The sequence below is a fragment of the Curcuma longa genome, chromosome 16 (assembly GCF_044706935.1).
Source record: "Curcuma longa cultivar G26 ecotype Majalengka, Jawa Barat chromosome 16, ITB_CL_G26_1.1, whole genome shotgun sequence".
Lineage (NCBI taxonomy): Eukaryota > Viridiplantae > Streptophyta > Magnoliopsida > Zingiberales > Zingiberaceae > Curcuma > Curcuma longa.
The window spans coordinates 11,946,468-11,967,878 of record NC_133876.1 but is presented as its reverse complement, the minus strand read 5'-3'; the positions used below and the strand labels follow the sequence as shown (position 1 = coordinate 11,967,878).

Genomic DNA, 21,411 nt, shown 5'->3' with positions numbered 1-21,411 from the left:
ACACCGACGAGGCGCTCATTCCGCAACTGCGAGCTTCGATCGACCAGATGACGGACGCTACCGTGAGATTCGGGCTGCTGGTCAGCATGTTCCAGGCGATGCTCCGCGACCGGGCGGCAGTCAGGAAGCGGAAGCGGTTCCGGACGTTCCTGGATCGGGTCTACACCGGCCGGGAGTACTTCAGCGCCATGCGCCTCATCCTCCCCGGCCTCGACCGCGAGCGCGGCACCTACGGCCTCAAGGAATCCGCCCTCGCCGCATGCCTCGTCGATGCACTCGGCCTCGCCAAGGACTCCGCCGACGCCCTCCGACTCATCAACTGGCGCAAGGGTGGCGCCCGATCCGGCGCTAATGCTGGAAACTTCGCTCTTGTGGCTGCGGAGGTCCGTTTGCCTTTCCAAAATCACTTCTTTCGCATTGTCCTTGTTGTGCTCCAAAGTCGCTATGAGTACTCTCGCTTCGTCCCACATGCCTCATTGTTTTGTGAACAAATTAGTTTTTCATTTCTTGCAAGTACGTATCTTCATCCCGGGTTCGCCTTGTTAGCAAGCATACTATAGCTAGACTCCTTTTTTCTTTTTGGCCTTTTCAAACCATAGGCTGTTCTGTTCATGATAAACGCATTCAATTCATTCTGTAGAACTACTTTTCGAAATGTTTGCCTTTTGTCATAATGAATCCATCATGCCTGATGTTATTTTTTCGAGTGGAGAGGAAGGCCAACAGCCTGCCCTCTAGATAAATATAATGGATCACGTTCATGGTAATATTTACATACGAGAGGATTTTGGAAAAAACTTTGGTCTCCTTCGGGGAGAAGAGGGGCTCTAGTTGGTGAAAAGTGTTAGCTTGGAAGGTGTTGAGGTCTTGCTGCCCTGCATTTAGGTCAGTTATGGGCGAGAATGTTATGCCATGATGGATATGGAATGATCTTGAGAGGTGCTGACAATCTTGGCACGATGAAAGGTAAGTAGGATGAAGTGAGATTAGCCATCTGATTCTCATTTGCTATGGTGTGGAAGAAAGTGGTGTTTATCCCTCAGCTTTACCCCTTTTATTCGGCACTATTTTCCTTATACTTTATTCATCTTTACAAGAAATGAGAAAAATGCAAAGAAGATCTGAGTGCTTCATTCCACTAACAAATTATTATACGCTAGTTACCTTTTACCATCTAGTCAAGATTTATAATATGCATAAATTCAATAGATTGATGATTCTTGAAGCTCTTCTTATATGCCATTATTGGGTAATTACCATTAGTTCCAAGATTTTCGTGTCTATTTGCTTATGATAACTTTTTTAAAGTTAATTTTTAGTTGCTTTGTTCTATCAAATCCACGAGTTGTGTATGAAATCAGTAAAACAAACAATGACTATCAGTCGGAAGAGGCGCCCACAGGTGGATGTACACCCCAGTGTTATACCATCTCCTAGTGTAAAGTATTTTTATGCATTGGAGTACTAGTCCATTTGAGTCCCCAAGGTTTACAATACAATTCCTGTGTTGGGTATCAATGGCTTGCCAAAATACTAGAGGCTTTGCTACCAACACTCCTATTATGGGTCAGTATAGTTTATATAAGTTGGCATCATTCGAGAAGTAAAAGAAATGGAAAATGAAGAAGATGCGATGAAGAAGTTGTTACAGCAATAAAGAAGAAGAAACTTACCTGTAATTTCATGGCTGTTCAGGATCTGGATTTGGCTATCTTGAGGTGTTTTATGCTTGGTGGTTGATCAGAACCATACGTGTTGCTCAGTTTCGGGCATCACAGAACAGTATTCAAAACCGTGTTGGTTCCAACTAGATTGCATCTAATATCTTTGTGTTGAATATTAGGGACAGTAGGAACAAAGATGGAGCAGTTCATCTGTCTTTGATGGGAATATTTTATGCTGTTAAGATAATAAAAATCTTAAACCTTGTATTTAGATGCCCTGGTTTCTGAACTGAAGAAAGTAATGGAAGGAATTGGGTTATGGTTTGTTAAATCCCTCTCTCCTCATGTTTCCATCGAAAGAAACCTCAACTCAAATTTATCTAAGATCTGTTACCTGACGAGACTGCACGATTAGAGTTGGCTTGTCGACTGATTGTAGATTATGATAAATTTACTGCTTCATTGGCTGCAAAATGTTCTTAACAAGTAGTTACATCAAAATTAGATTTGAAGCCTTCTGGTTAATAAATTTTGGATCAAATTTCTAGTTTCTGGCTTAAATTCTTGTCTCTATTTTTTTGTGTTTTGGTATACCAAAATCTTAGAGCTTGTTGTCCCAGTAACATAGGCTGACACTAAATGTTTAGATTCATACTATCCGAGTCCGAGTAACATAGGCTGACACTAAATCAAATAGTGGTCCTAAATAAAGATTTTAAGCAATGATAACCCAAAAAACCTGTTTGTTCGAACCATTGTTGCTCATCCAATTTTTTGAGCAATGTGCAGCCAGTTCTTGTGACAAGAAATGGATAATGCATTTTAACTAATCTATTCATGTTAATATTTACTCATCTTTCATTTTTCTAATGTATCTTTTTGGTTTATCGCTTGGTGCAACTTCATGGGGGTTCCAGAGAACCTCACTCTTTATATCCTAAAAGCTTGTTGGATTTCTTTCCTTGATATCTTTATGTTCACATGAGCTGCTTGCTGTTCAGGTTCTTCAATGCAGGCAGGGGATGGTTTCTGGAGGGCTCACAATCAAAGAGCTGAATGATATGCTTGATCAATTAGCATCAATGGAAAACAAGTACCTATTATATGCAAACTAGTTGACAAATACCTGTCTATATTGTAGAAATGTTGGACTTTTTTGTTCACTCAAGTTATTCAAATGATACTTTTCCTCTTAAAGAAATTCCAATTTTTTATATATCATTCTTGAACCTCTATCGTTGCCATGTAGAGGTTTGTATATTTCAGTTATTTTTTTAATCTTTGCTTGCTCAATTTCTTTTTCTGTGTCTTTTTCGCCCATCAAGTTGTGGTTAACTATCCAGCCAAACAGGGGAGAAAAAGCTGCTGTTCTGTCAAGTCTCATAAAGAAAACAAATGCCTTGGAAATGAAGTGGATTCTAATGATTATCCTTAAAGGTAGTATAAGCTCATGTATTTAATATTCTCTTAACTTGTCTCTCCCATGGGAAAACCAATTTTTTTTTTAAATTTATTTTTTCTTGTAGATTTAAAGCTGGGAATTAGTGAAAAAAGCATATTTCATGAATTTCATCTTGATGCTGAAGATTTATTCAATGTCACTTGTGACCTTAAATTAGTATGCGAAAAGTTGAAAGATCGCACACAGCGACAAAAGAAACAGGTATTTTTAGGTTTTTATGATTTTATTACATTGACTATTTGCCTAAATAGATACCAAGTTCATTAGAAAAAATGATGTGCTTTAACTAGCAAAATTTACATGGGGCATGGAGTTGCAGACAGTTATTCTAGGTAGAGTCACAATTTGGCATCTTGCAGAAAACCTTGGCACAATTAAGTTTATATATATTGCTGTTAGAGTTTGGAAACTTTGTTTGAAACTGTGGTAAAAAGGTTACCAGTGATGAAAATTTAAGAAGTTATGTTTCTGTTTTCTCTTCGTGATTGGAATTACTTAAGAGATTATGGACTCATGGTTGAATGAACTCTGGGGGTTGTTTCTGCCAAATGCTAAAATATTTTACTTGTCTACTGTCACCTTTCCACAGTAGATGAAATACAGTTTGGTTCGTTGTATTCATATCTTTTCTTGGGCTGCATTGCCAAATATTTAATTTATATTGTTTTGAGTGCCTCCTAACTCTTACATTTTATGACTTTACAGATTCTTTTATTACTTGATATCAAAATATTCTTGGCATTTAATTAATTGCTTATGGGCAGGATATTGAAGTTGGGAAACCTGTTAGGCCTCAGTTAGCTATGAGAGTCAGTGATGCTATGAATGCATGGAAAAAGGTTCTTTTTCAACTTTAGCTTCTCCTGACATTTAAGATGCTTTGGTCTTTTGTTTCCCTTGCTATTTCCTGATCTTCATTTAATTATTGAGTGTCCTGAGATGGTAGAACCGATGGTTTTGATAATCATATGTTGGTGGTATGCAGTCAATCCACTAAAAGCACGTATGTGGTGTGCAAGGGCATATGTAGTCAACATTAAAAATAAAAAAATTTATATTGATGACCAACATAGGATATCTAATTCGTACTTTCACATAGAGAAAATATATATGTTACCATGCAATTCAAAACACAAGATACAACAATCAATGTTAGGGTAGTTTGGTGCACGAAGTTCCCGCCAATGCAGGGATCCGATGAAGGGTCTATTGTATATAGTCCTTATCCTGCATTGCAAGAGGTTGTTTCCGCAACTTGAAGGTGTGACTACTAGGTCCCACACAACAAGAATTTTACTGTTGCGTCAAGGCTCCTCTTCTACACAACAATCAATATTAATCAAGGATAAATTTTATATAAATAACATGCATATAATTAATATGTTAAGTGTTTGTCACATGCAAAATAAGTGTTTTAATCACTTTAATTAGTTTAAACGAAATGAGCCTTTTTGACTCAATATTTTGGCTGCATATGATATATGTAGGAGATGACCGAGAGCTTTAAGTATTTATGATTATTTTTGTAAAAGAATGGAGGGGATGATAGTGATGTTTTACATAGGATACAAATAGGATAGTTAAAATGGAGGATAACATCAAGTGTTATCGTATGGTTGAAATAGAGGATAACATCAAGTGTTCTTTGTGATCGTAAGGTACCTTTAAAGTTTAAAGGAAAGTTTTACAAAATAGTGGTTGAACATGCTATGTTATATGGATCTAAATATTGGATTGTAAATCGAGCACATGAGTAGAAGATAAGAGTCGTACAGTGAAGATGTTAAGTGGATGTGTGGGCATACAAGGATAAATAAGATAAGAAATGAAAATATTAGAGAGAAATTCTGGTTACACTTATTTAGGAAAAATTTCAAGAAACATGTTTAAGATGGTATGAATATGTGCTTAGGTGTTCAATAAATATCTCAGTTAGGCGATATGAAATCATGATAAATACACACATTAATTGAGGAAGAGGGAGACCAAAGAAGACTTAGTTAACAATGATAAAACGAGATAAAGTTCATTTAAATATAGATGAGTATATAGTAGGGGATCAAACCAATCACGTAGGAGGATCCATATAACACACCCCACTTAGTGGGATAAAGGCTTTTGTTTAACTTGTTTAATTTGCTTTTGTAATACATCATGGGATCCTTCCTCTTCTAATCTTGTGATTTTCTTGTGTTCTAGTCATTTATGAATCTGTACAAGTCTTTTTTTCTATCTTGGTTTACCTTGAGCGCATTGACATGCATTTTACAATACTAAAGTTTTGGCATCTAGATTGATCATTGTGGCATTTGAAAATATTCTTCAGCTTGTAGACTATTCTCTTGCCAATATACTGACCTTCAGCACATGAATTCCACCTCTGCATGATTGCATATGTTCTGTGTATTAATGCTCTTATGCTTACTAGGATGTATGGATTTTATCATCTGGCTTGTTGTTTGTTGGATGCATGATTTCTATCTATTTCCTTGCGTCTATGATTTTCTTTAACTCCTTTCTTAAATTCAAGGAACTTAAACCTTCATCCTTGCCTCAATAACGAGTGGTGTAATATTTCTATAAATAGTTTAACAAAAAGGGTAGTCCAGTGCACGAAGCTCCCGTCAATGCGGAATTGGTTCCGGGGAAGGATCGGACCTTATTGAGTCTATTATATGCAATCTTACCCTGCATTGCAAGAGGTCGATTCCGCAACTAGAACGGGTGACCACCAGGTCACATGACAACAACTTTACCGTTGCGTCAATGCTCTCCTTATATTCTTATAAATAGTGACATTCACTTTTTTATATTTTCTTGAATGGAATCATATCAGTTTTCTAACTCGGAGATACATTGACATGACATCTCTATTACTTGCTGTGGATTCCTAGTCTTTTACCTTTTGGATGTTCAATTCTGAAGCACATTTCAATTTCTTATTTTTCTTCATCTCAAAACTGTTATTTTATTTATTCTTTCCAAGAAATTAATTATGCAAAAATTCTCTGTTTTTGTGTTCCAATCTAGATATCTTTTGTTTCTTTATTTAGCTTCATGGAAAGAATGTTGTCGTTGAGTGTAAGTTTGATGGCGATCGCATTCAGATTCACAAAAATGGAGAGGAAATCCACTATTTCTCAAGGTAGATGCTGCCAGGTCTTAGAAATTTGTATAAGTATTGCTTGTGTTTAAATAGATTCAGTTATGGGATTTTACTATATATCTATATGAACCTTTGTTATTGCTGTCTAACTTAAATGGATTAATATCTCATCACTTAGAACTGATAGAGAAACCAAGAATTTGCGTTGCTAACTTTGTTATTCTTCAATGAATCAGAAACTTTCTCGATCATACTGAATATGCACATGGCATGTCAAATACTATTATACAAAACGTGCTGGTGGACAGGTAACCATCTTGTTTTACCTCTTTTAGTATGCTTCATTAACCCTTATTTTCGATGTTCTATTTGTGAATAGAATCAATTGGTAGCATAAATCAGAAATAGAATCTCACGAGATCTGTCACATGTAAATATCCTCATATACAGTTATACTTCTATTCATATTTCCACAATTTCGTCTCATAGTGGAACTTCTCGTGTCAAATGTTCTATGCTCTATCATATGCTCCTGTCAGATATTTAACTTGTTTGCAAAATTAAAAGAAAATTAATTTTCTTTTAAATGTCTTTGGTTGGCAATGTTTTATTTGGCATATGCCTATTTCCAAAAGGTTAATAAAAATTTAAAACAGTGATTGTAATATGCATTTGTGTTGATGCTATATATAGGTGTATACTGGATGGTGAAATGCTGGTTTGGGACACCTCTGCTCAGCGTTTTGCAGAATTTGGTTCAAATCAAGAAATAGGTCTTTGGATACCTATCTCCATCTGTTGCTTGTCATTTTTAACATGTTTTTATTAGCTAATCTGTAAAATACCTTTTACCATTGCAGCAAAGGCAGCTAGGGAAGGGCTGGAGAGTTATCGTCAGGTAAAGTGAGGATTTTCATTTTCATGATATACCTCCATCTTCACAGTATACATGCAAAGTGTAGCTAACTTGATCTAATTCTATCTTATTTTGGATGCAGTTATGTTGTATCCTTTGACTTTCTGAATTTTTGTAATACGAGTTTCATGCTGGTGAGATACGATTATTGGATTATATAATATAGTTCACATGAGGTTATTTTTATGTTTGCTATTTTCTTTTTGTAGTGTTTTAATGTTGTACCTAGCAGCTAGCACACTTTTGTGCCTTGAATTCTGTTTCACTTTTCACTTCTGTCATCATTTATGTGGACAACGTGTGAAGTTCGTTACATCTTAAATACCGACTTAATGGTTGGCAGTTGATGCTGTGTGAATGCCACTGTTAAACTAAATTGACCTTGTACTCTACTAAGTGCTGTTTAAGATGTAGCTGCCTCTCCACTCCTTTTAAGTCGCTTCAGGTCTTATGCACATTTTCATGCCATTTTCCCATGACTTAGGCTCTTGAATTTGAATGAATTTAACTTGGTTAACATTTTGTTCATAGCTACTGCTTTCTAGCTTAACAGATCCAGATGTAGCATTTGATATTCTCTATGTTGGAGACACTAGTGTGATTCATCAGAGTTTGATGGAACGACATAGTCTTATGCAGAAATTTGTGAGACCCTTGAAGGGACGCCTAGAGATATTGGTACCTAATGGTGATTTTCATCGATCTGTCTGTTCAATTTTCCCCTTGATGTCATGCTTAATGAAATAATTCATGCTATGATACTTATAAAAGTTTGGAACCTATGATACTTTTCAGGTGAACCATGTTGGTCTGCTCGTGCTAACAGTGTGGAAGAAGTGGAGAGGTTCTTTAAAGGCATTGTTGAGAATAGGTTCTGATGATCCATATGTTGTCACCTTTTCCCCTTTGAATTTCTTTTACTTTTTCTTATATGAAGAGTGATTAAGAGCTTCAAGTTATGGTGCTAATTTAATTTTTTAACATACTTTCTGGGATCAGTCTGCTTTTTTATTTTTATTTTTACATCTATTCTGTTATTCATGGATTAGATGTCTGTCTGCTCATATTATGATATGTTTTTGCTTTCAATGACTTAAACACACCTCCATAATCTTAAAAAATGACTGCAACATTTATCCCTTAGATTGCACCTTTTACAGGTTTAAGCCTTTAATTCTTGAGTTGTTATTTGGTTTATCTAATGTGTTTTTAGTGTTTGTATGTTTGAGATAGCATCATAGCAATCTAGATTGTGTCAAAATAGCCGAATTGCAGAACTCAAATGTCAGGTTGTTTTACAATCTCTATTGAAGTTCCAATAACTTGGGTAAATAACTTATGTTCATTAATTTGGCATTTTTTTCCCCTAATACTTCCAGTTTGTCATACAAATTAAGATTATACTAAAAGATGAACACTGGAAGTTATTATCATGATGTATGATGCTTGCAGTAGGAAGACAAACTTTCGTAAATAATATATTAGGAAAAAGGATTTCTGAAGGGATTAAGTTCAGTTAAATTTTTTTGATAGGTTTTTCCATGCAAAGCTGGCTTTAGTCTCCTACATTGAGCTATTATGATAGTTGATTTCCTGTCATATTTGTACCTTGTTTCTATAGTCTTCCTATGATGTACTATCTAAAATCATTTTCAGAGATGAAGGAATTGTGCTGAAGGACCTTGGATCCAAATGGGAACCTGGTGATCGTAGTGGAAAATGGTTAAAGCTGAAACCTGATTATATACATGCTGGTTCTGACCTTGATGTTCTTATTATTGGTTTGTTTCTTTCTTATTCTAGTCATCATATGTCAGACCTAAATTCATACCTATGTCAAGTATACTGATTGATTTATTGTAGGTGGTTATTTTGGTTCTGGACGTCGTGGAGGCGAGGTACATTCAATCTTTCACATTTTCTTCCAATTCTGTTTTATATACTTCTAGAACTAGTCATAAGGATAAGACAAAACAATCTGTAATTAAAATAAAATTTAATATCTAAAATTTTTGTTAGTTTATTCAAAATAATATAATGGAATATTAATTAAATAATGAATAAATAGCATGATTGTAAAGTTTTTAATATAATAAAATAGTAAAAGGTCATTGTACATACAATTCGTATGTAATATTAAATAATTATGACTTTAATAGAATAATAAATTTACTTTTGTAATATTAATTAAATTAATAGTATATAAGTAATTACATGAATTAAATATATTATGTAGGGTGCTAATTGTAAGATGCGAGATCCTACACCTTGTGCGCTCATTATATGGCAAGCTTAAGATCTTGCACATCATGCTCTTGGCACTACCTTGCACGAGAGCTCTTGTACATTATGCCCTCATTGCGACTTTACACAAGAGATCTTGAACATCATGCTCGTGATGGTATTCTAAGTGTGAGATGCTAGATATAGTGCCCTTGATGTTCTCCTATGTGAGACTTGCACATCATGCCTCTCAAACTAGAGACAAAATCCCTTCTTACTCCACGATTCAAGAGTCACTCTCCCATCCCAGAACCACGTGTTAATTTCATGTTCCCATTTGAGCGCTCCCAATTGTCAAAATTACAAATTGGGACAACTCCACTTCCCAAATGAGCCTCAACAACAAGGGTATGCACTCTTTGATTTTGCAACTCCCTATATGTTTCTTTAGACTATAGGTCGCTCACTCATAAGATGTTGTGAAAGGATGTTTTTGAATTGGTCTAGAGTCCAACTTTAGGGTCCCTACACAAAAGAAGTCAAATTAAGGCTTGGACATCTCTAATTATTCAAAGAGGAGCTTTAGACCAAAGGGATACTTGCCACAAGTAGTAAATCTTTTCCTTGACAATGGAAATCTCAAAATCCCTCTCCAAGTTGCTGCTCTAGAACATCCAACATTAAAACTTAGCCTCAAAGTATAGGGATCAAACCCATTTTTTAATCATGGCTTAGGGAACCTCCATTGATTCCCCTGAAGCACTAAAAGATACTTCTAATTAGAAGAAGAAGAGGGAGCACTCACTAAATTGTAGAGCAGTTGATAGCTGCTGCCCTTGCTTTGTCTAATGCCCAGGGAAGTGTTGCCTGCTCTAGAAAGGAAGGAGGAGAAGGTGGCTGGCCTTAGTGAAGGAGGAGGAAGGTTTAAGGAGGAAAAATCTTGGGTTTCTATTGGAATTTAGTAGAAAGATAGAGAAGAAGAAGAGGTGTTCGATCATGGAGGGCTGAGCGTGAGCATGGGCAGACGAGGTTTACCCTACTTCCGCCTTGAACCGAACCAAAATCGGTGTTGGTTGGATCTTGGTTCACCATAACTGACCAAATGAATTCTAAATTGAGTCAAACTTGAATCTTAAACAAGCTGACTCAAAAATCCTAATTTTTGAATCCAACACAATTCTAAAATTCCACAGATAGGTCCACCTACAATGATTTTAAAGTACAAGACAACTTTAAAATTCTCTAATAGCTCGCGAGCTATTTGGATCTCAATTCAAAAAAAAGGTCATTCGAGTTCGTTTGATTAAGTTAACGAACTGAGCTCAAACCTGATTTCGAATTCGAAAACATTATCAAGCCGAGCTCGAGCTTAACAATATTTAGTTCATGAGCTCGTGAATATGTTCGTTTAGAGGCTTGCGAACGTGTTCATTAAAAAGCTCACGAACATGTTTGTTAAGTGACTTATATATATATATATATATCACATGAATTATAAATATTATATGTTAACAAGCCGAACTGGAACTAAGCTCGTTTAACTTTTAAATGAGTTATTTTTGAATCGAGCTCGAGTCATTCGCGAACTATTTAATTTCATTACGAATCGAGCTCGAGCTTAAGAATTAAAGCTTGAATCGAACTCGAGCCGAGCTCGAGCTTAGGGAAAAATCAATCGATCCAAGCTCGAACCTCTTATTGTTCGGTTGAGTTTGGTTCGATTACACTCCTAATTAGATGTTTAAGTAAATACTAAATATTGATTATTAAAATGAAAATTGCGAATAATATAGTGGACCACACAGTGAACCACAATTTCCCTGGGCGATCACCTTCTCAAGCTGTAGTGTGCACCAGTCTCCCAACTACAGTTTATTCGCCATACTTGTGTGATTTCCCCTTGGCTATTGTTGCAGCAGTTAAATGGTAAAAAGTATGCTTTTCAGGTCACTGCAGTTAAGATGTGGTTTATAGGTCAAAGATATGCGGAATGTTTAACAAAAATTTCTGCAGATATCCTTGAGCCAAACAGGGTTGCATGGGGGAGTGATGCACAATTTGCCACCTTCTTTTGACAGGCCATTGTCCTAGTCACGTGAGAGGGTTTATTTATATATATTTTTATCAGTTGGTGATAATATTTTATGTATGACCTTCAAGCCTAATAATACTATAGTGTTGGACCAAATTTGCCAGTTCTAACAGCAGAAATGTGTTGGGTTATGCTAATTGCTGCCTTTTAATAGTTCCATGTTTTTCTTTCTTACTGTTGCTGACTAATTAAGTGACATAGCAAATATAGGGATACTGACTCCAAAAAATTCTACTTTCCAAATGGTTTTGTGTTATCACATCAACTTGTATAGATGAATTCTTGTCCTTGTTTATTTTACAGGTGTCTCAGTTTCTAGTGGGTCTTGCTGAGCTTTCAGATACGGCGGGCTACCCAAAGAGGTGGATGATCTTGAGCTAGTTTCTTTTATAGAACCTAATAGATTATTTAAATTTATCATGCTGCTGTTGCTCAGAAAGCGATTATTACTTTGGAACTTTTTCTGGAATATCTCCTTGATCATTCTTTCCGTGTGAGCACATATTTCACCTGACTGTGGCAGTTGATTAAGATCACTTGTTTGTAGGTTGTATATAAGATTATTTTTTATGTTGCAGATAATGATTAGATATAATATATGATATATCTTAAGTGTCTGGATACTTTGTAGCCTTTTTTGCTTGAAGGAACCAGGCATGCAGGAATGATTCATATTCCTGACTCTATATTGTTGGGAGTTGGGACTAACATGACTTTTTGATATTGACATTGATATGCAGATTTATATCATTTTGTCGAGTTGGCAGTGGTCTTGCTGATGAGGAGTTAAATTCTCTAGTTGCTAAGCTGAAGCCTTATTTCAGGTATCTTACATTTGCTGATATTGTTATAGGGTTTATGTACGATTTTTTAATGTGATATATATTTTCATTTCCATTTCGTTCATAATTCATTATTTTGGCAGATAAGGATTTTTTTTTTCTCAAACCAATTCTTGTCCAATGTATTAATGGTATTGTCATAGATAACCACTTTACTACTTAATTGCCAAAGAAGAAGATGAGATAAAATAAAGCAGGGCAATAGATGATTTTCCTCTTTTCTCCTCTTTTACTTCTGTAAATGTTTGGTGGATCTTAATCTGATTATCAGCATCATAATCTTACCATAGGATATTGGTAGCTCAATGTCCATATTTCATCGCTATCGAACTTTGCTGATAAGGTTATATGCTTCATTTCTTTTTTTTTTTTGTGCGAACTTTGTTGCCAGGCAATGGAGCGCCATTGACCCCTGACTAACTTAGAATTAATAAAATAAAACAATCCAATAGCTTAATATTTAATAGATTGATCGTTCCTTTAAATTTGACCACACTATCCTTTTCGTCACACTTTTTGCTGCTTTTCCATCTCCAACACTTTTTCCTCATCCTATGTGTTTCTCTTACTCTGGTAGCTATAGGTCATTAGCTTCTCCTATTGTTTCAAGAAGCCAAACAGATTAAAAGAAGGGCTCATTAAAGATGACCTACACTTCCTTCCAAAGGTTCATTACCCCATTTCAATTTATTAAATGCTCTTTCGTATTAACTCTTTAACCAACAAAGCCCACTGCTGTATTTGAATGAGATAATGGATCAGCTTTCTTAGTTTTTTTTCTCACTTTGATATTATTTTTAGCTGGATGTGCAACAAGAAAGATGTTGGTTTAAAAGAACTTTCCCAATTTCAATTACTCTGTTTAGTTTTCAACAAGAACTTGCACTTCCACATAAGTAAATCAATCAGTTTTTCTGATCAGATGCTTCACTAGATTCCAGACCATGATTGCATGAGCCGTCAGGTATATTTTGCATAGTGGATCAATTATATTCTTGTGCATTAGGATATTTGCCTTTTGGCCTATTCCATCTCATTAACCAACCTATGTACTATTTTCATTAACTATTCACTTTACATGACATATATTTATCTTATTTTGTATTTGAACATGGTTGTAATCTAATTTCTGCCTGGCATTTTTAAGGAAAAATGAGTACCCCAAAAGTGCTCCACATTGTTATGTAGTTACAAATAATTCGAAGGAGAGGCCAGATGTGTGGATAGAGAGCCTTGATAAGTTAGTAGGCCGTTCTCTCTTATTCTCATTGATTTAACTAGTAATTGCCTTAAGAGTTCCTCTTCTGAATGCAGATCTGTCATTCTATCTATAAATAGTGATATCCGGACAGTAAAATCAGAGGTACTCTTGCTATCTGATTTCTTTGCGAGTGCAGTTATGCTACTTGTTGTAGGAACATCCAGATATCTAATTGCCCCATTATTTCAAACTGAATCTTGCATGTATATGCACTGCAGTGTCATCTTAATTACTATACTACTTGGTTTGCCTTTATCATGTCAATATCTATTTTAACTTTGCAACAATTGTTTCAATCCTTCAGGTGTTTATGGCGCCATATGGTCTAAGGTTCCCCGAATTACTCGGGTGAGATACGACAAACCATGGCATGACTGTCTAGATTTGCAATGTAAGCTCCTTGATCCTTGTCCATGGTTGTGCCTTTTGCATCAGAATAGTATGTTCAGTTGTAGCAGTAGCTGTTTTTTTTTTCCTTTAAGACTAATGTGGGAGACATATCTGGAGGAATTTTACATGCAAGTTATGTTGGTCTTCATAAGATTAATAAAAACTAAAAAGAATAAACTGTGGCTTATTATGTCTATATGCGGTTCGTTCGAACTGGTTGGTGCATTGCAATGCTTCATATCATCGTGGATCAGCTAATCTAGAATTACATTTTTTTTTTTACTTTCTTCTTACATATGTTATCCATTTTGTTTACATTGTGAAGTGTGGCTGTATGTTCAATCCTAGCAGTAGATGCTTTTTTTTCCCGGTTTTTTAACTTAGAGGGAGACATATCTGAAGGAATTCTGCATGTTGTTAATGTGTCTGCCTTAAAAGTCAAAACTGTAGCTTATTGTGCCTATATGATTCTTTAAAATGAGATTTGGGGTACTCAGAAATTTTGGTTTCAATCATACAGGTTTAAATCAAATCTATTTCTTGGAAATCAAACCAAATTTCATGTAAAGGGAATTTAATATGAATTGAATTTATCACTTTGGTTTGGGGGACCGAGTGTGCATTCAAACATCATATTTTTAAATAAAATAATATCAAATGTGATTTTTTGAGGTCTAAAAATTGTTAAAAAAGAATATGTTAATTAATGTCATATTTTGAATTATTGACATATCCTTTATAAATGTTGAATTACTCTAAATAACTCAATGACAAATATATACTTTTTATTTAGGAAAATAAATTTGGTTTCAGTTTGGTTTAGAATTTAACCAAATCCGATTCAAACCAAAAATGTTATGATGGTTATATCAAGGACTTGTGTGTAAGTAAACAAACATACAAGGGATGCAAAAGTAAAATGGTAGAGAGTAGGTTTGGTGTTGAACCCTAATAATATTATCACATCAACATGGTACCTGAACTGGCTTCATAATATTGTGTCTCCTAATCCAGAACTACATATTTCTTTGACTTCTTATAAATATAATCCAACTTGATGCTGGTGAAAATATTGTCAATTTGTTAATGCATCATGTTAGCTTGAACTTTTTGAATAAGAATTTGAATTTTTTTCTATGGAAGAAATCCTTGTACACATGATCTGATCCAAGTGCTCCTTGCCTTTATTTCACTGCTTAGTAGTTGCATTTAGTGAGTGGCATACTCTAACCGACTAAATGTTCTAATGGAAGAACTTGTCTTAATGATAGACCAGCATTCTATGAATTTACTAAATAATCCAGAAAAGGCACCTGAAATAATACATGTACTTGCATGGATTTAATTTTTTTTTCTGTTGTTCACGAGATTTGTCTTGTTCTAGTTGTAACTAGTGAGCAACACTCTAGCCCTTTTTTGGTAGAAAGATATAAATGTATAAAAAAATTATGGGAAGGGGATGGCGCTGCTCTGGTTAATTTTTTACTTACATAATATTGCTTCCCAATTATTTCATGAATGTACTCAGTATATAATAATCCATCAATATTCTGATACCTGTCCTTGGTTACTCTCAACTAATCCAGCCTTCGTAGAATTGGTCCAATCAAGCAATGGGAATACATGGAGAACCAATCATCCAGGTTCTCAAAGTCAAAATCCAAAACGTACAAAAACCACGAAGAGAAGAGCGAGGAAGAATGTTTCTGTGATCTCTGCTCATTTTACCCAAACTGGCATCTCAAATATTCAAGAAGAAACCTTCATATTTGCTAACATGGTTTTCTGTATCCTTTCATTCACATGGATGTTTGCCTGCAGATTAAATTGCTTTTTCTTTTCCAGAATATATTTCATACAAATCCACCAGTTGAAACCTTGCACTTGTAATTTTGTGCTTGAGTGACTTATCTACTTCCCCAACATGTTTTCTGGTATTTCTGTAGCAATCACTTCCTTAACCTTGTTAGACTTTATCAATGCTCCTCAAGCCCTTTCAATGGACTATTTTCACAAGGTTGTGGTTGAAAATGGAGGATCATTCTCGATGAATCTTAATGATTCAGTTACTCATTGCATCGCTGCTGACAAGAAAGGTCTGCCTTTGTTTTTCATTTTGAGAAGAACCGCTGACATGGTCTTATGACTGAGATTTTGATTCTTAATTTGAAAGGGTTTAGATATCAGGCAGCAGTTCAGCATGGAGATGTCATTCACTATTCTTGGGTCTTGGATTGTTGCCAGCAAAAGTGCCTTCTACATCTGCAACCAAAGTTAGTATGGTTTCTTAGTAATGTGTTACTTGTTTTTGCTCACATGTCTGATTAGAGATTTCTGATAGGTACTTCCTGCATTTTTCTGGTTCTTCAAGGGGAAAGCTCATTGGCGAGATTGATGCCTTTTCAGACTATTATCACATCGATATAGATGTCACAGACATTAAGCAAGTGAGAAATTTTATTGGAGCCTTTTTCACCCCCTCCTTGGTGAAGAATTCACATAATCAAACATAGAGACATTTTCTGACATTTCATTTTATCGCTAAGAACAAATATAGTGCAATGAACAATTTTTCATGTGTATATAAACAAAAGGTTAGGTTGCAGCAAGGTTTGAAATTTTGTTATGAGCCAGGTTTCTGTCCCTTGCCAGAATAAAACAGTACTGACACATGGTGCTGGTGGCACCAACAGGGAATAGGAAGGAGCCGCAATGAATTGAGGATGATGAGCGGTATGGTTGACACGTTGACATGAACCTTACGTTGCTGAATTTGCCGCCCTAGCTTGTGGTTGCAACCCGCAGAAGACCCAAAGTGACCATGCTTGGGAAATTAACCAATTGCACAGCCTGTGATTCAAACCACCCCCTCCTTTCATGGTTGGAACCATAGTGTTACTCACAAATCAGCCCTTTGACCTATGCTTGCATACTGAGAGTATTGAAGCTCCTTGGATGCCGGTTGATGGACTGAACAATAAGTTTTTCCCATGCTGACTGGCAACAGATGGAATTTACAGCCTTACATTGCTCGTGAAATTTCCAGAATCCATATTCTGAGGAAAATTTCATGTTCGGGGATTCATTGACCTAACAAAGTAAATTTAATTCAAGAGGGTAGTAGTAAAACTTGGGGTTCTTAAGATGCACCATGCCTTTGCAATATTGCTGCATGATATATTGATATGGATCACAAAAGTGTCCAAAAAGCAAAGCGTATGATTTAGCTTTGTTGAAGATGATGATGCTGAGTTTCTCAGTAAACCAACAAATTAGAAGCTGAGTACTAGTTTAACTCCAAGATTGGCATGGGTTGTCTCTCTTATATGATTGCTACCATTTTTTCAACTTTATCACTGTTAGTCGATAGAGAGCCAGCAGGAGAATGGCAAAATGAGGGCAAAAGTGCAGTTTTATTTGAAAACATTTTGCTATCACAAATAGCCAAGCCAACTCATTGCAAGGTAAAGTAGCGAGGGGTTGTGAAGAAAGAGGCTGTAGGCTACTGTTCTATGGCAGCGTTAAGTTTATCGTCTCTTCCTATATATGCATTACTAAATTTCAGTCTCCGGTGACTTGGATGGAGAAGTCATTGTCCTAGTAAATCAACATGCAGTGATATACACTCTCTCTCTTTAAAATGTACATCATACTGTTGCATACAAATAGCGACTAATCTGTTGGAATTTGATTTATGGTTTATCTGCTGCTAGTGTTATATTGGGTATCTGAGTTCTCTCTCTTCATTCAGGCTAGCCCTTTGATTCAAACCCTTTATATGTTTTTTCTTATCTTTTTTTTTTCCAGATATTCAACAACATGGTTGGCACAGAGGAATCAAACAAGGTAGAGCATTACAAAAAGAAATACTGTCCACTGCAAAATTTGTGCTTCTTTCGAGGTTGTTGCATTTACGTCGTTGAATCGATGCCTAGCATGTAAGTTCTGTGTCTTCTACTGTTTTCGGGACAATTTGACAATCTGAAAAATGATGGTCAAGACAACACTATTTCCAGACTTCTAGTAACATGCTGAGATTTTCTCTGTTTGTCCTGTTAAAAGAGATTTAGACTGCAAGGTAACATCGGAGCTTGCATTGAGAAGGTTGAAACTGGAAATAACCATGCATGCTGGAGAAGTTTGTGATAGTCTTATACGTGCTACTCATTTGATAGTCTATTCACCGAACGAGAGGTATAACTTCGATGACTTGTACAACAGGTAAAGAGCTGATACTCCATGATCGACCTTTTCTCGTATAAATCCTTTTCTCTGCCATTTGCTCTGCTTATGAGAAACATATTCCACAAAGACTGCTGATGGCATGTTTATGTTGCCAAGAACTTATGCAGTCACACAAAATTTTACGGGAAATATGGATTGTTTTCTGGTGATTAAAACCACATGCTGTCGTTCCCCATACCTGTTTGTCGGTCATGATTTATCGTCATTCCCAGCTTCTTTTGTCAGATTATTTGGTATTTGTGCTAGCTAACTTTGCCTTTTCATCAGCTTTCCTCTTGTTAGCCAGAGACGCTTTTTACATCAGAAGAAGTTACACGTAGTGAGGCACCGATGGCTGGAGGATTCCGTGAAGGAAAGCAAGAAGCTGAATGAAGATGCCTATAGTTTGAAACCAGAATCCCTAGAAAGTATAGAAATTGACGACAGGTAAGTATAAAAATTTCTAGAATTTGTATTTTTTTTGTTGTTGATAGAGATGACTAGATCTGTGATTCTCCCTAGTTCACTGATTACATGTTCTGTATGTGATGCTCCCACTAAATGTGAAATCGGTTTATGACGGCTCCATGTGTAAAACTTATAATGGCGATAAAACCATGAACTAAATCTCATACCTCCAACTAATGGTTGTCCAATATCAAGTTGTGAAGACAAACAATCTCATTAGGCATAGGGGTCTTCTAATCTATGTTGTAAAGGAGCTTCATGCCACAACTTGATCGAACCATGGCCTTTATATAGAGTAGGGACCGTTATCACATATATAATGTCGAAACCCTAAAAGCTTCTCTAAAGAATCTAAATGCCATCTTGAGAATCACCTGAACTTAGTAGTTTAGAAGATTTAACTTTGTTCATGACTAATGGTGAGTGGATCTTGTTTGAATGCACATGATTGTGGCGAGTGGATCTTGTTAATGTTGTTCGTGTAGAACTAATGGTTTTGAGAATTTGGAATCTAAGAAAAAAGAAAACAAAATTCTGCTCTTGTGTCATTTGTATCTGAAGCAAATTCTGAAAACAAATGGAATTGTAACAATGTAGTTCTGTTCGATAATTTTTTGTTGCTAGAATAAATGGAAAGGGTTTTACATAATCTGTTCAGCATTTTGTACTTCTGCACCAGTTTGAAATGTTTTCATCTTCTTCTCAGCGCGAACGACATTCAACTTCCTGCTTCTACGAGTAATACCAAGAACTACAATGCCGCAAATCTGGTTGGTAGAACTGAAGCCCGGAAAAGAGCAAGGGCTCCACATAGAACCACAGGAAAAGCAAAACCAAGACCGAGTAAACGACGGCGAACCAGAGTTGGACGCGGGGCTGCTAAAATAGACAAGGATGAATCCCTTAGCAGTGGCTCGGAAGAAAGTAAGCAAGAAGCCACAGAGTTGAATGAGACCAAGCATACAGGAGTCGAAAGCACCGAAGCATGCGACTCTTTCGGTAGTCTACTTGTTGCTGAAGGTCAGGTTGGATTGCCAGACGAATATCCACTCGAATTGATCAACAAGCAAGATTGTGCAGAAGACAAACCCGAAGAAAGGGTAAAGAACACACGAACCACGGATGCCAATTCGGGACAACACGAGAAGTTAGAACAAATGGCAGATCCTTTACATGCCATGTTACTAGATATGATTCCGAGTCTCAGTCAGAGGAAAGTTGAAGGCGAGAGTTCCGCCGTAGAAGGTAAGATACCACAGATAGATAATGATGCAAATCCAGTGAAGAAGAAGAAGGTAAGTTACAAGGAAGTTGCTGGCCATCTTCTCAAAGATTGGTGACATCCTGTATATCTGTGCATAAACATAGGCTTATGGTATCGTAAATTTTGAAGCCGATAAAGAAAGGATTCTAAAGGGGGAAAAAAATCCTCCTTACCATGCTGCTACTTGGAAAGAAATTTAGAAATGTATGTTGTTTTGAGTTCATATGATGATTGATTCTGTGTTTGGCCATCTTGACTTCAGTAAAAAGTGAAATTCGTCATCCCAACGGTTTCATACAGTCGATCATATGTCGATCTTACGATCATCTGTAAGGATGATAAATCAAGAAGTTACAGTTGTTACTATGAAGAGGATATTATCTTGTTTTGTCAAGATTTGATATTTGTCCACTTCAATAAGCCTGTCATGTAGTAATCAATTCAATCATGTTTCAAGGGCATGTCTGACTATCTTACGTTGCTTATGTTATTTGCTTTATATTTTGTTCACTATTTAAAAATTTTATTTTATTATATTATTATTAATTAAGTTTTATTTGATTTTTATTTGATTATACATTGCTTCTAATTGAAATATTTGATATTGAAATGAGTGATTTAGTTAAATTTAGAAGAGTAAACTATTGTCTCATCATATCACTCAAAATAGTTCACTTATATGCATGGTAAATTTGTGTCTTTTTTAAAATTATTTTAAAGGATGTTAAATAAATAGCCTACATTACATTCCAATTTTATTAACTAATAATCAAATACTTTATTTAATTATTAAAAAGGTCGGTCGATGACAAAAAAAAGTGAGGAACTATTAAAATCTCTGCCGCATTTGCAGCATCACGTGTCTCAGCACCTGATCCGCGACACGTGCTCCACTGGCTTAGTGGTGAAGGGCCAGTGACGGCCGGCACGGACGCCTATCGACCTTCCACGTATACGTGGGCCCCGGGCGATGTCCACGTGCCCTCACAGGACGCAGCAACTAAAAATGGGAAAAGTTTTTTTTAAAAAAAAGAGCGGCGGCCTGACCGCACTGTGTGCGGTTACGATCGTGCCACGTCATCGTCTCCGTGAGATCGGCGGTCAGACCCCACGCTATGCGTAATTACGAAGTCACCCCTCCACACTTGTCCCGTGGGACCTCACCTGTGTGCGGTTAGGATTGTGCCACGTCATCATCTCACTGGGATAGCGGTCAGGGCCCACGCTATATGTAATTACGAAATCACCCCTCGACGCTTCCTTAGTCTTTGATGATGCGTCTCGTGGGCCCTCACCCAAGCCCAAAAGTCTACTGGGTCGGTGGAACCCCAGCCTGTCCTTAATTTCTAACTTCACCTTTTTCTAAAAAAATTAAAAAATAAAAAATAAAAAAAAGTAATATCGGGGAAACACTATTTTTTATATATATTCCTTAATGTTTTCAGGGACTAATTTATTAATTATTAAAATAATGTGCCCTTCATGACATGTAACTTCGA

The 21,411-nt window shown here is 36.2% G+C and overlaps 1 protein-coding gene across 1 annotated transcript; it reads left to right on the top strand.

Annotated features, from left to right (window-relative positions):
• LOC141847926 (DNA ligase 4) lies at positions 1-20,157 on the top strand. Its single transcript, XM_074736036.1, is given in 28 exon segments — positions 1-383; positions 2,666-2,757; positions 3,016-3,101; positions 3,191-3,327; positions 3,891-3,965; positions 6,180-6,271; positions 6,469-6,540; positions 6,926-7,005; positions 7,093-7,130; positions 7,231-7,237; positions 7,708-7,836; positions 7,944-8,019; positions 8,805-8,929; positions 9,012-9,046; positions 11,767-11,825; positions 12,204-12,287; positions 13,453-13,545; positions 13,620-13,668; positions 13,871-13,901; positions 13,904-13,957; positions 15,543-15,743; positions 15,927-16,052; positions 16,130-16,229; positions 16,298-16,403; positions 17,764-17,894; positions 18,019-18,177; positions 18,469-18,627; positions 19,355-20,157. Coding segments are annotated over 28 exon segments (3,366 nt in total). The 5' UTR covers positions 1-47; the 3' UTR covers positions 19,989-20,157.
• Positions 20,158-21,411: the final 1,254 nt, after the last annotated feature.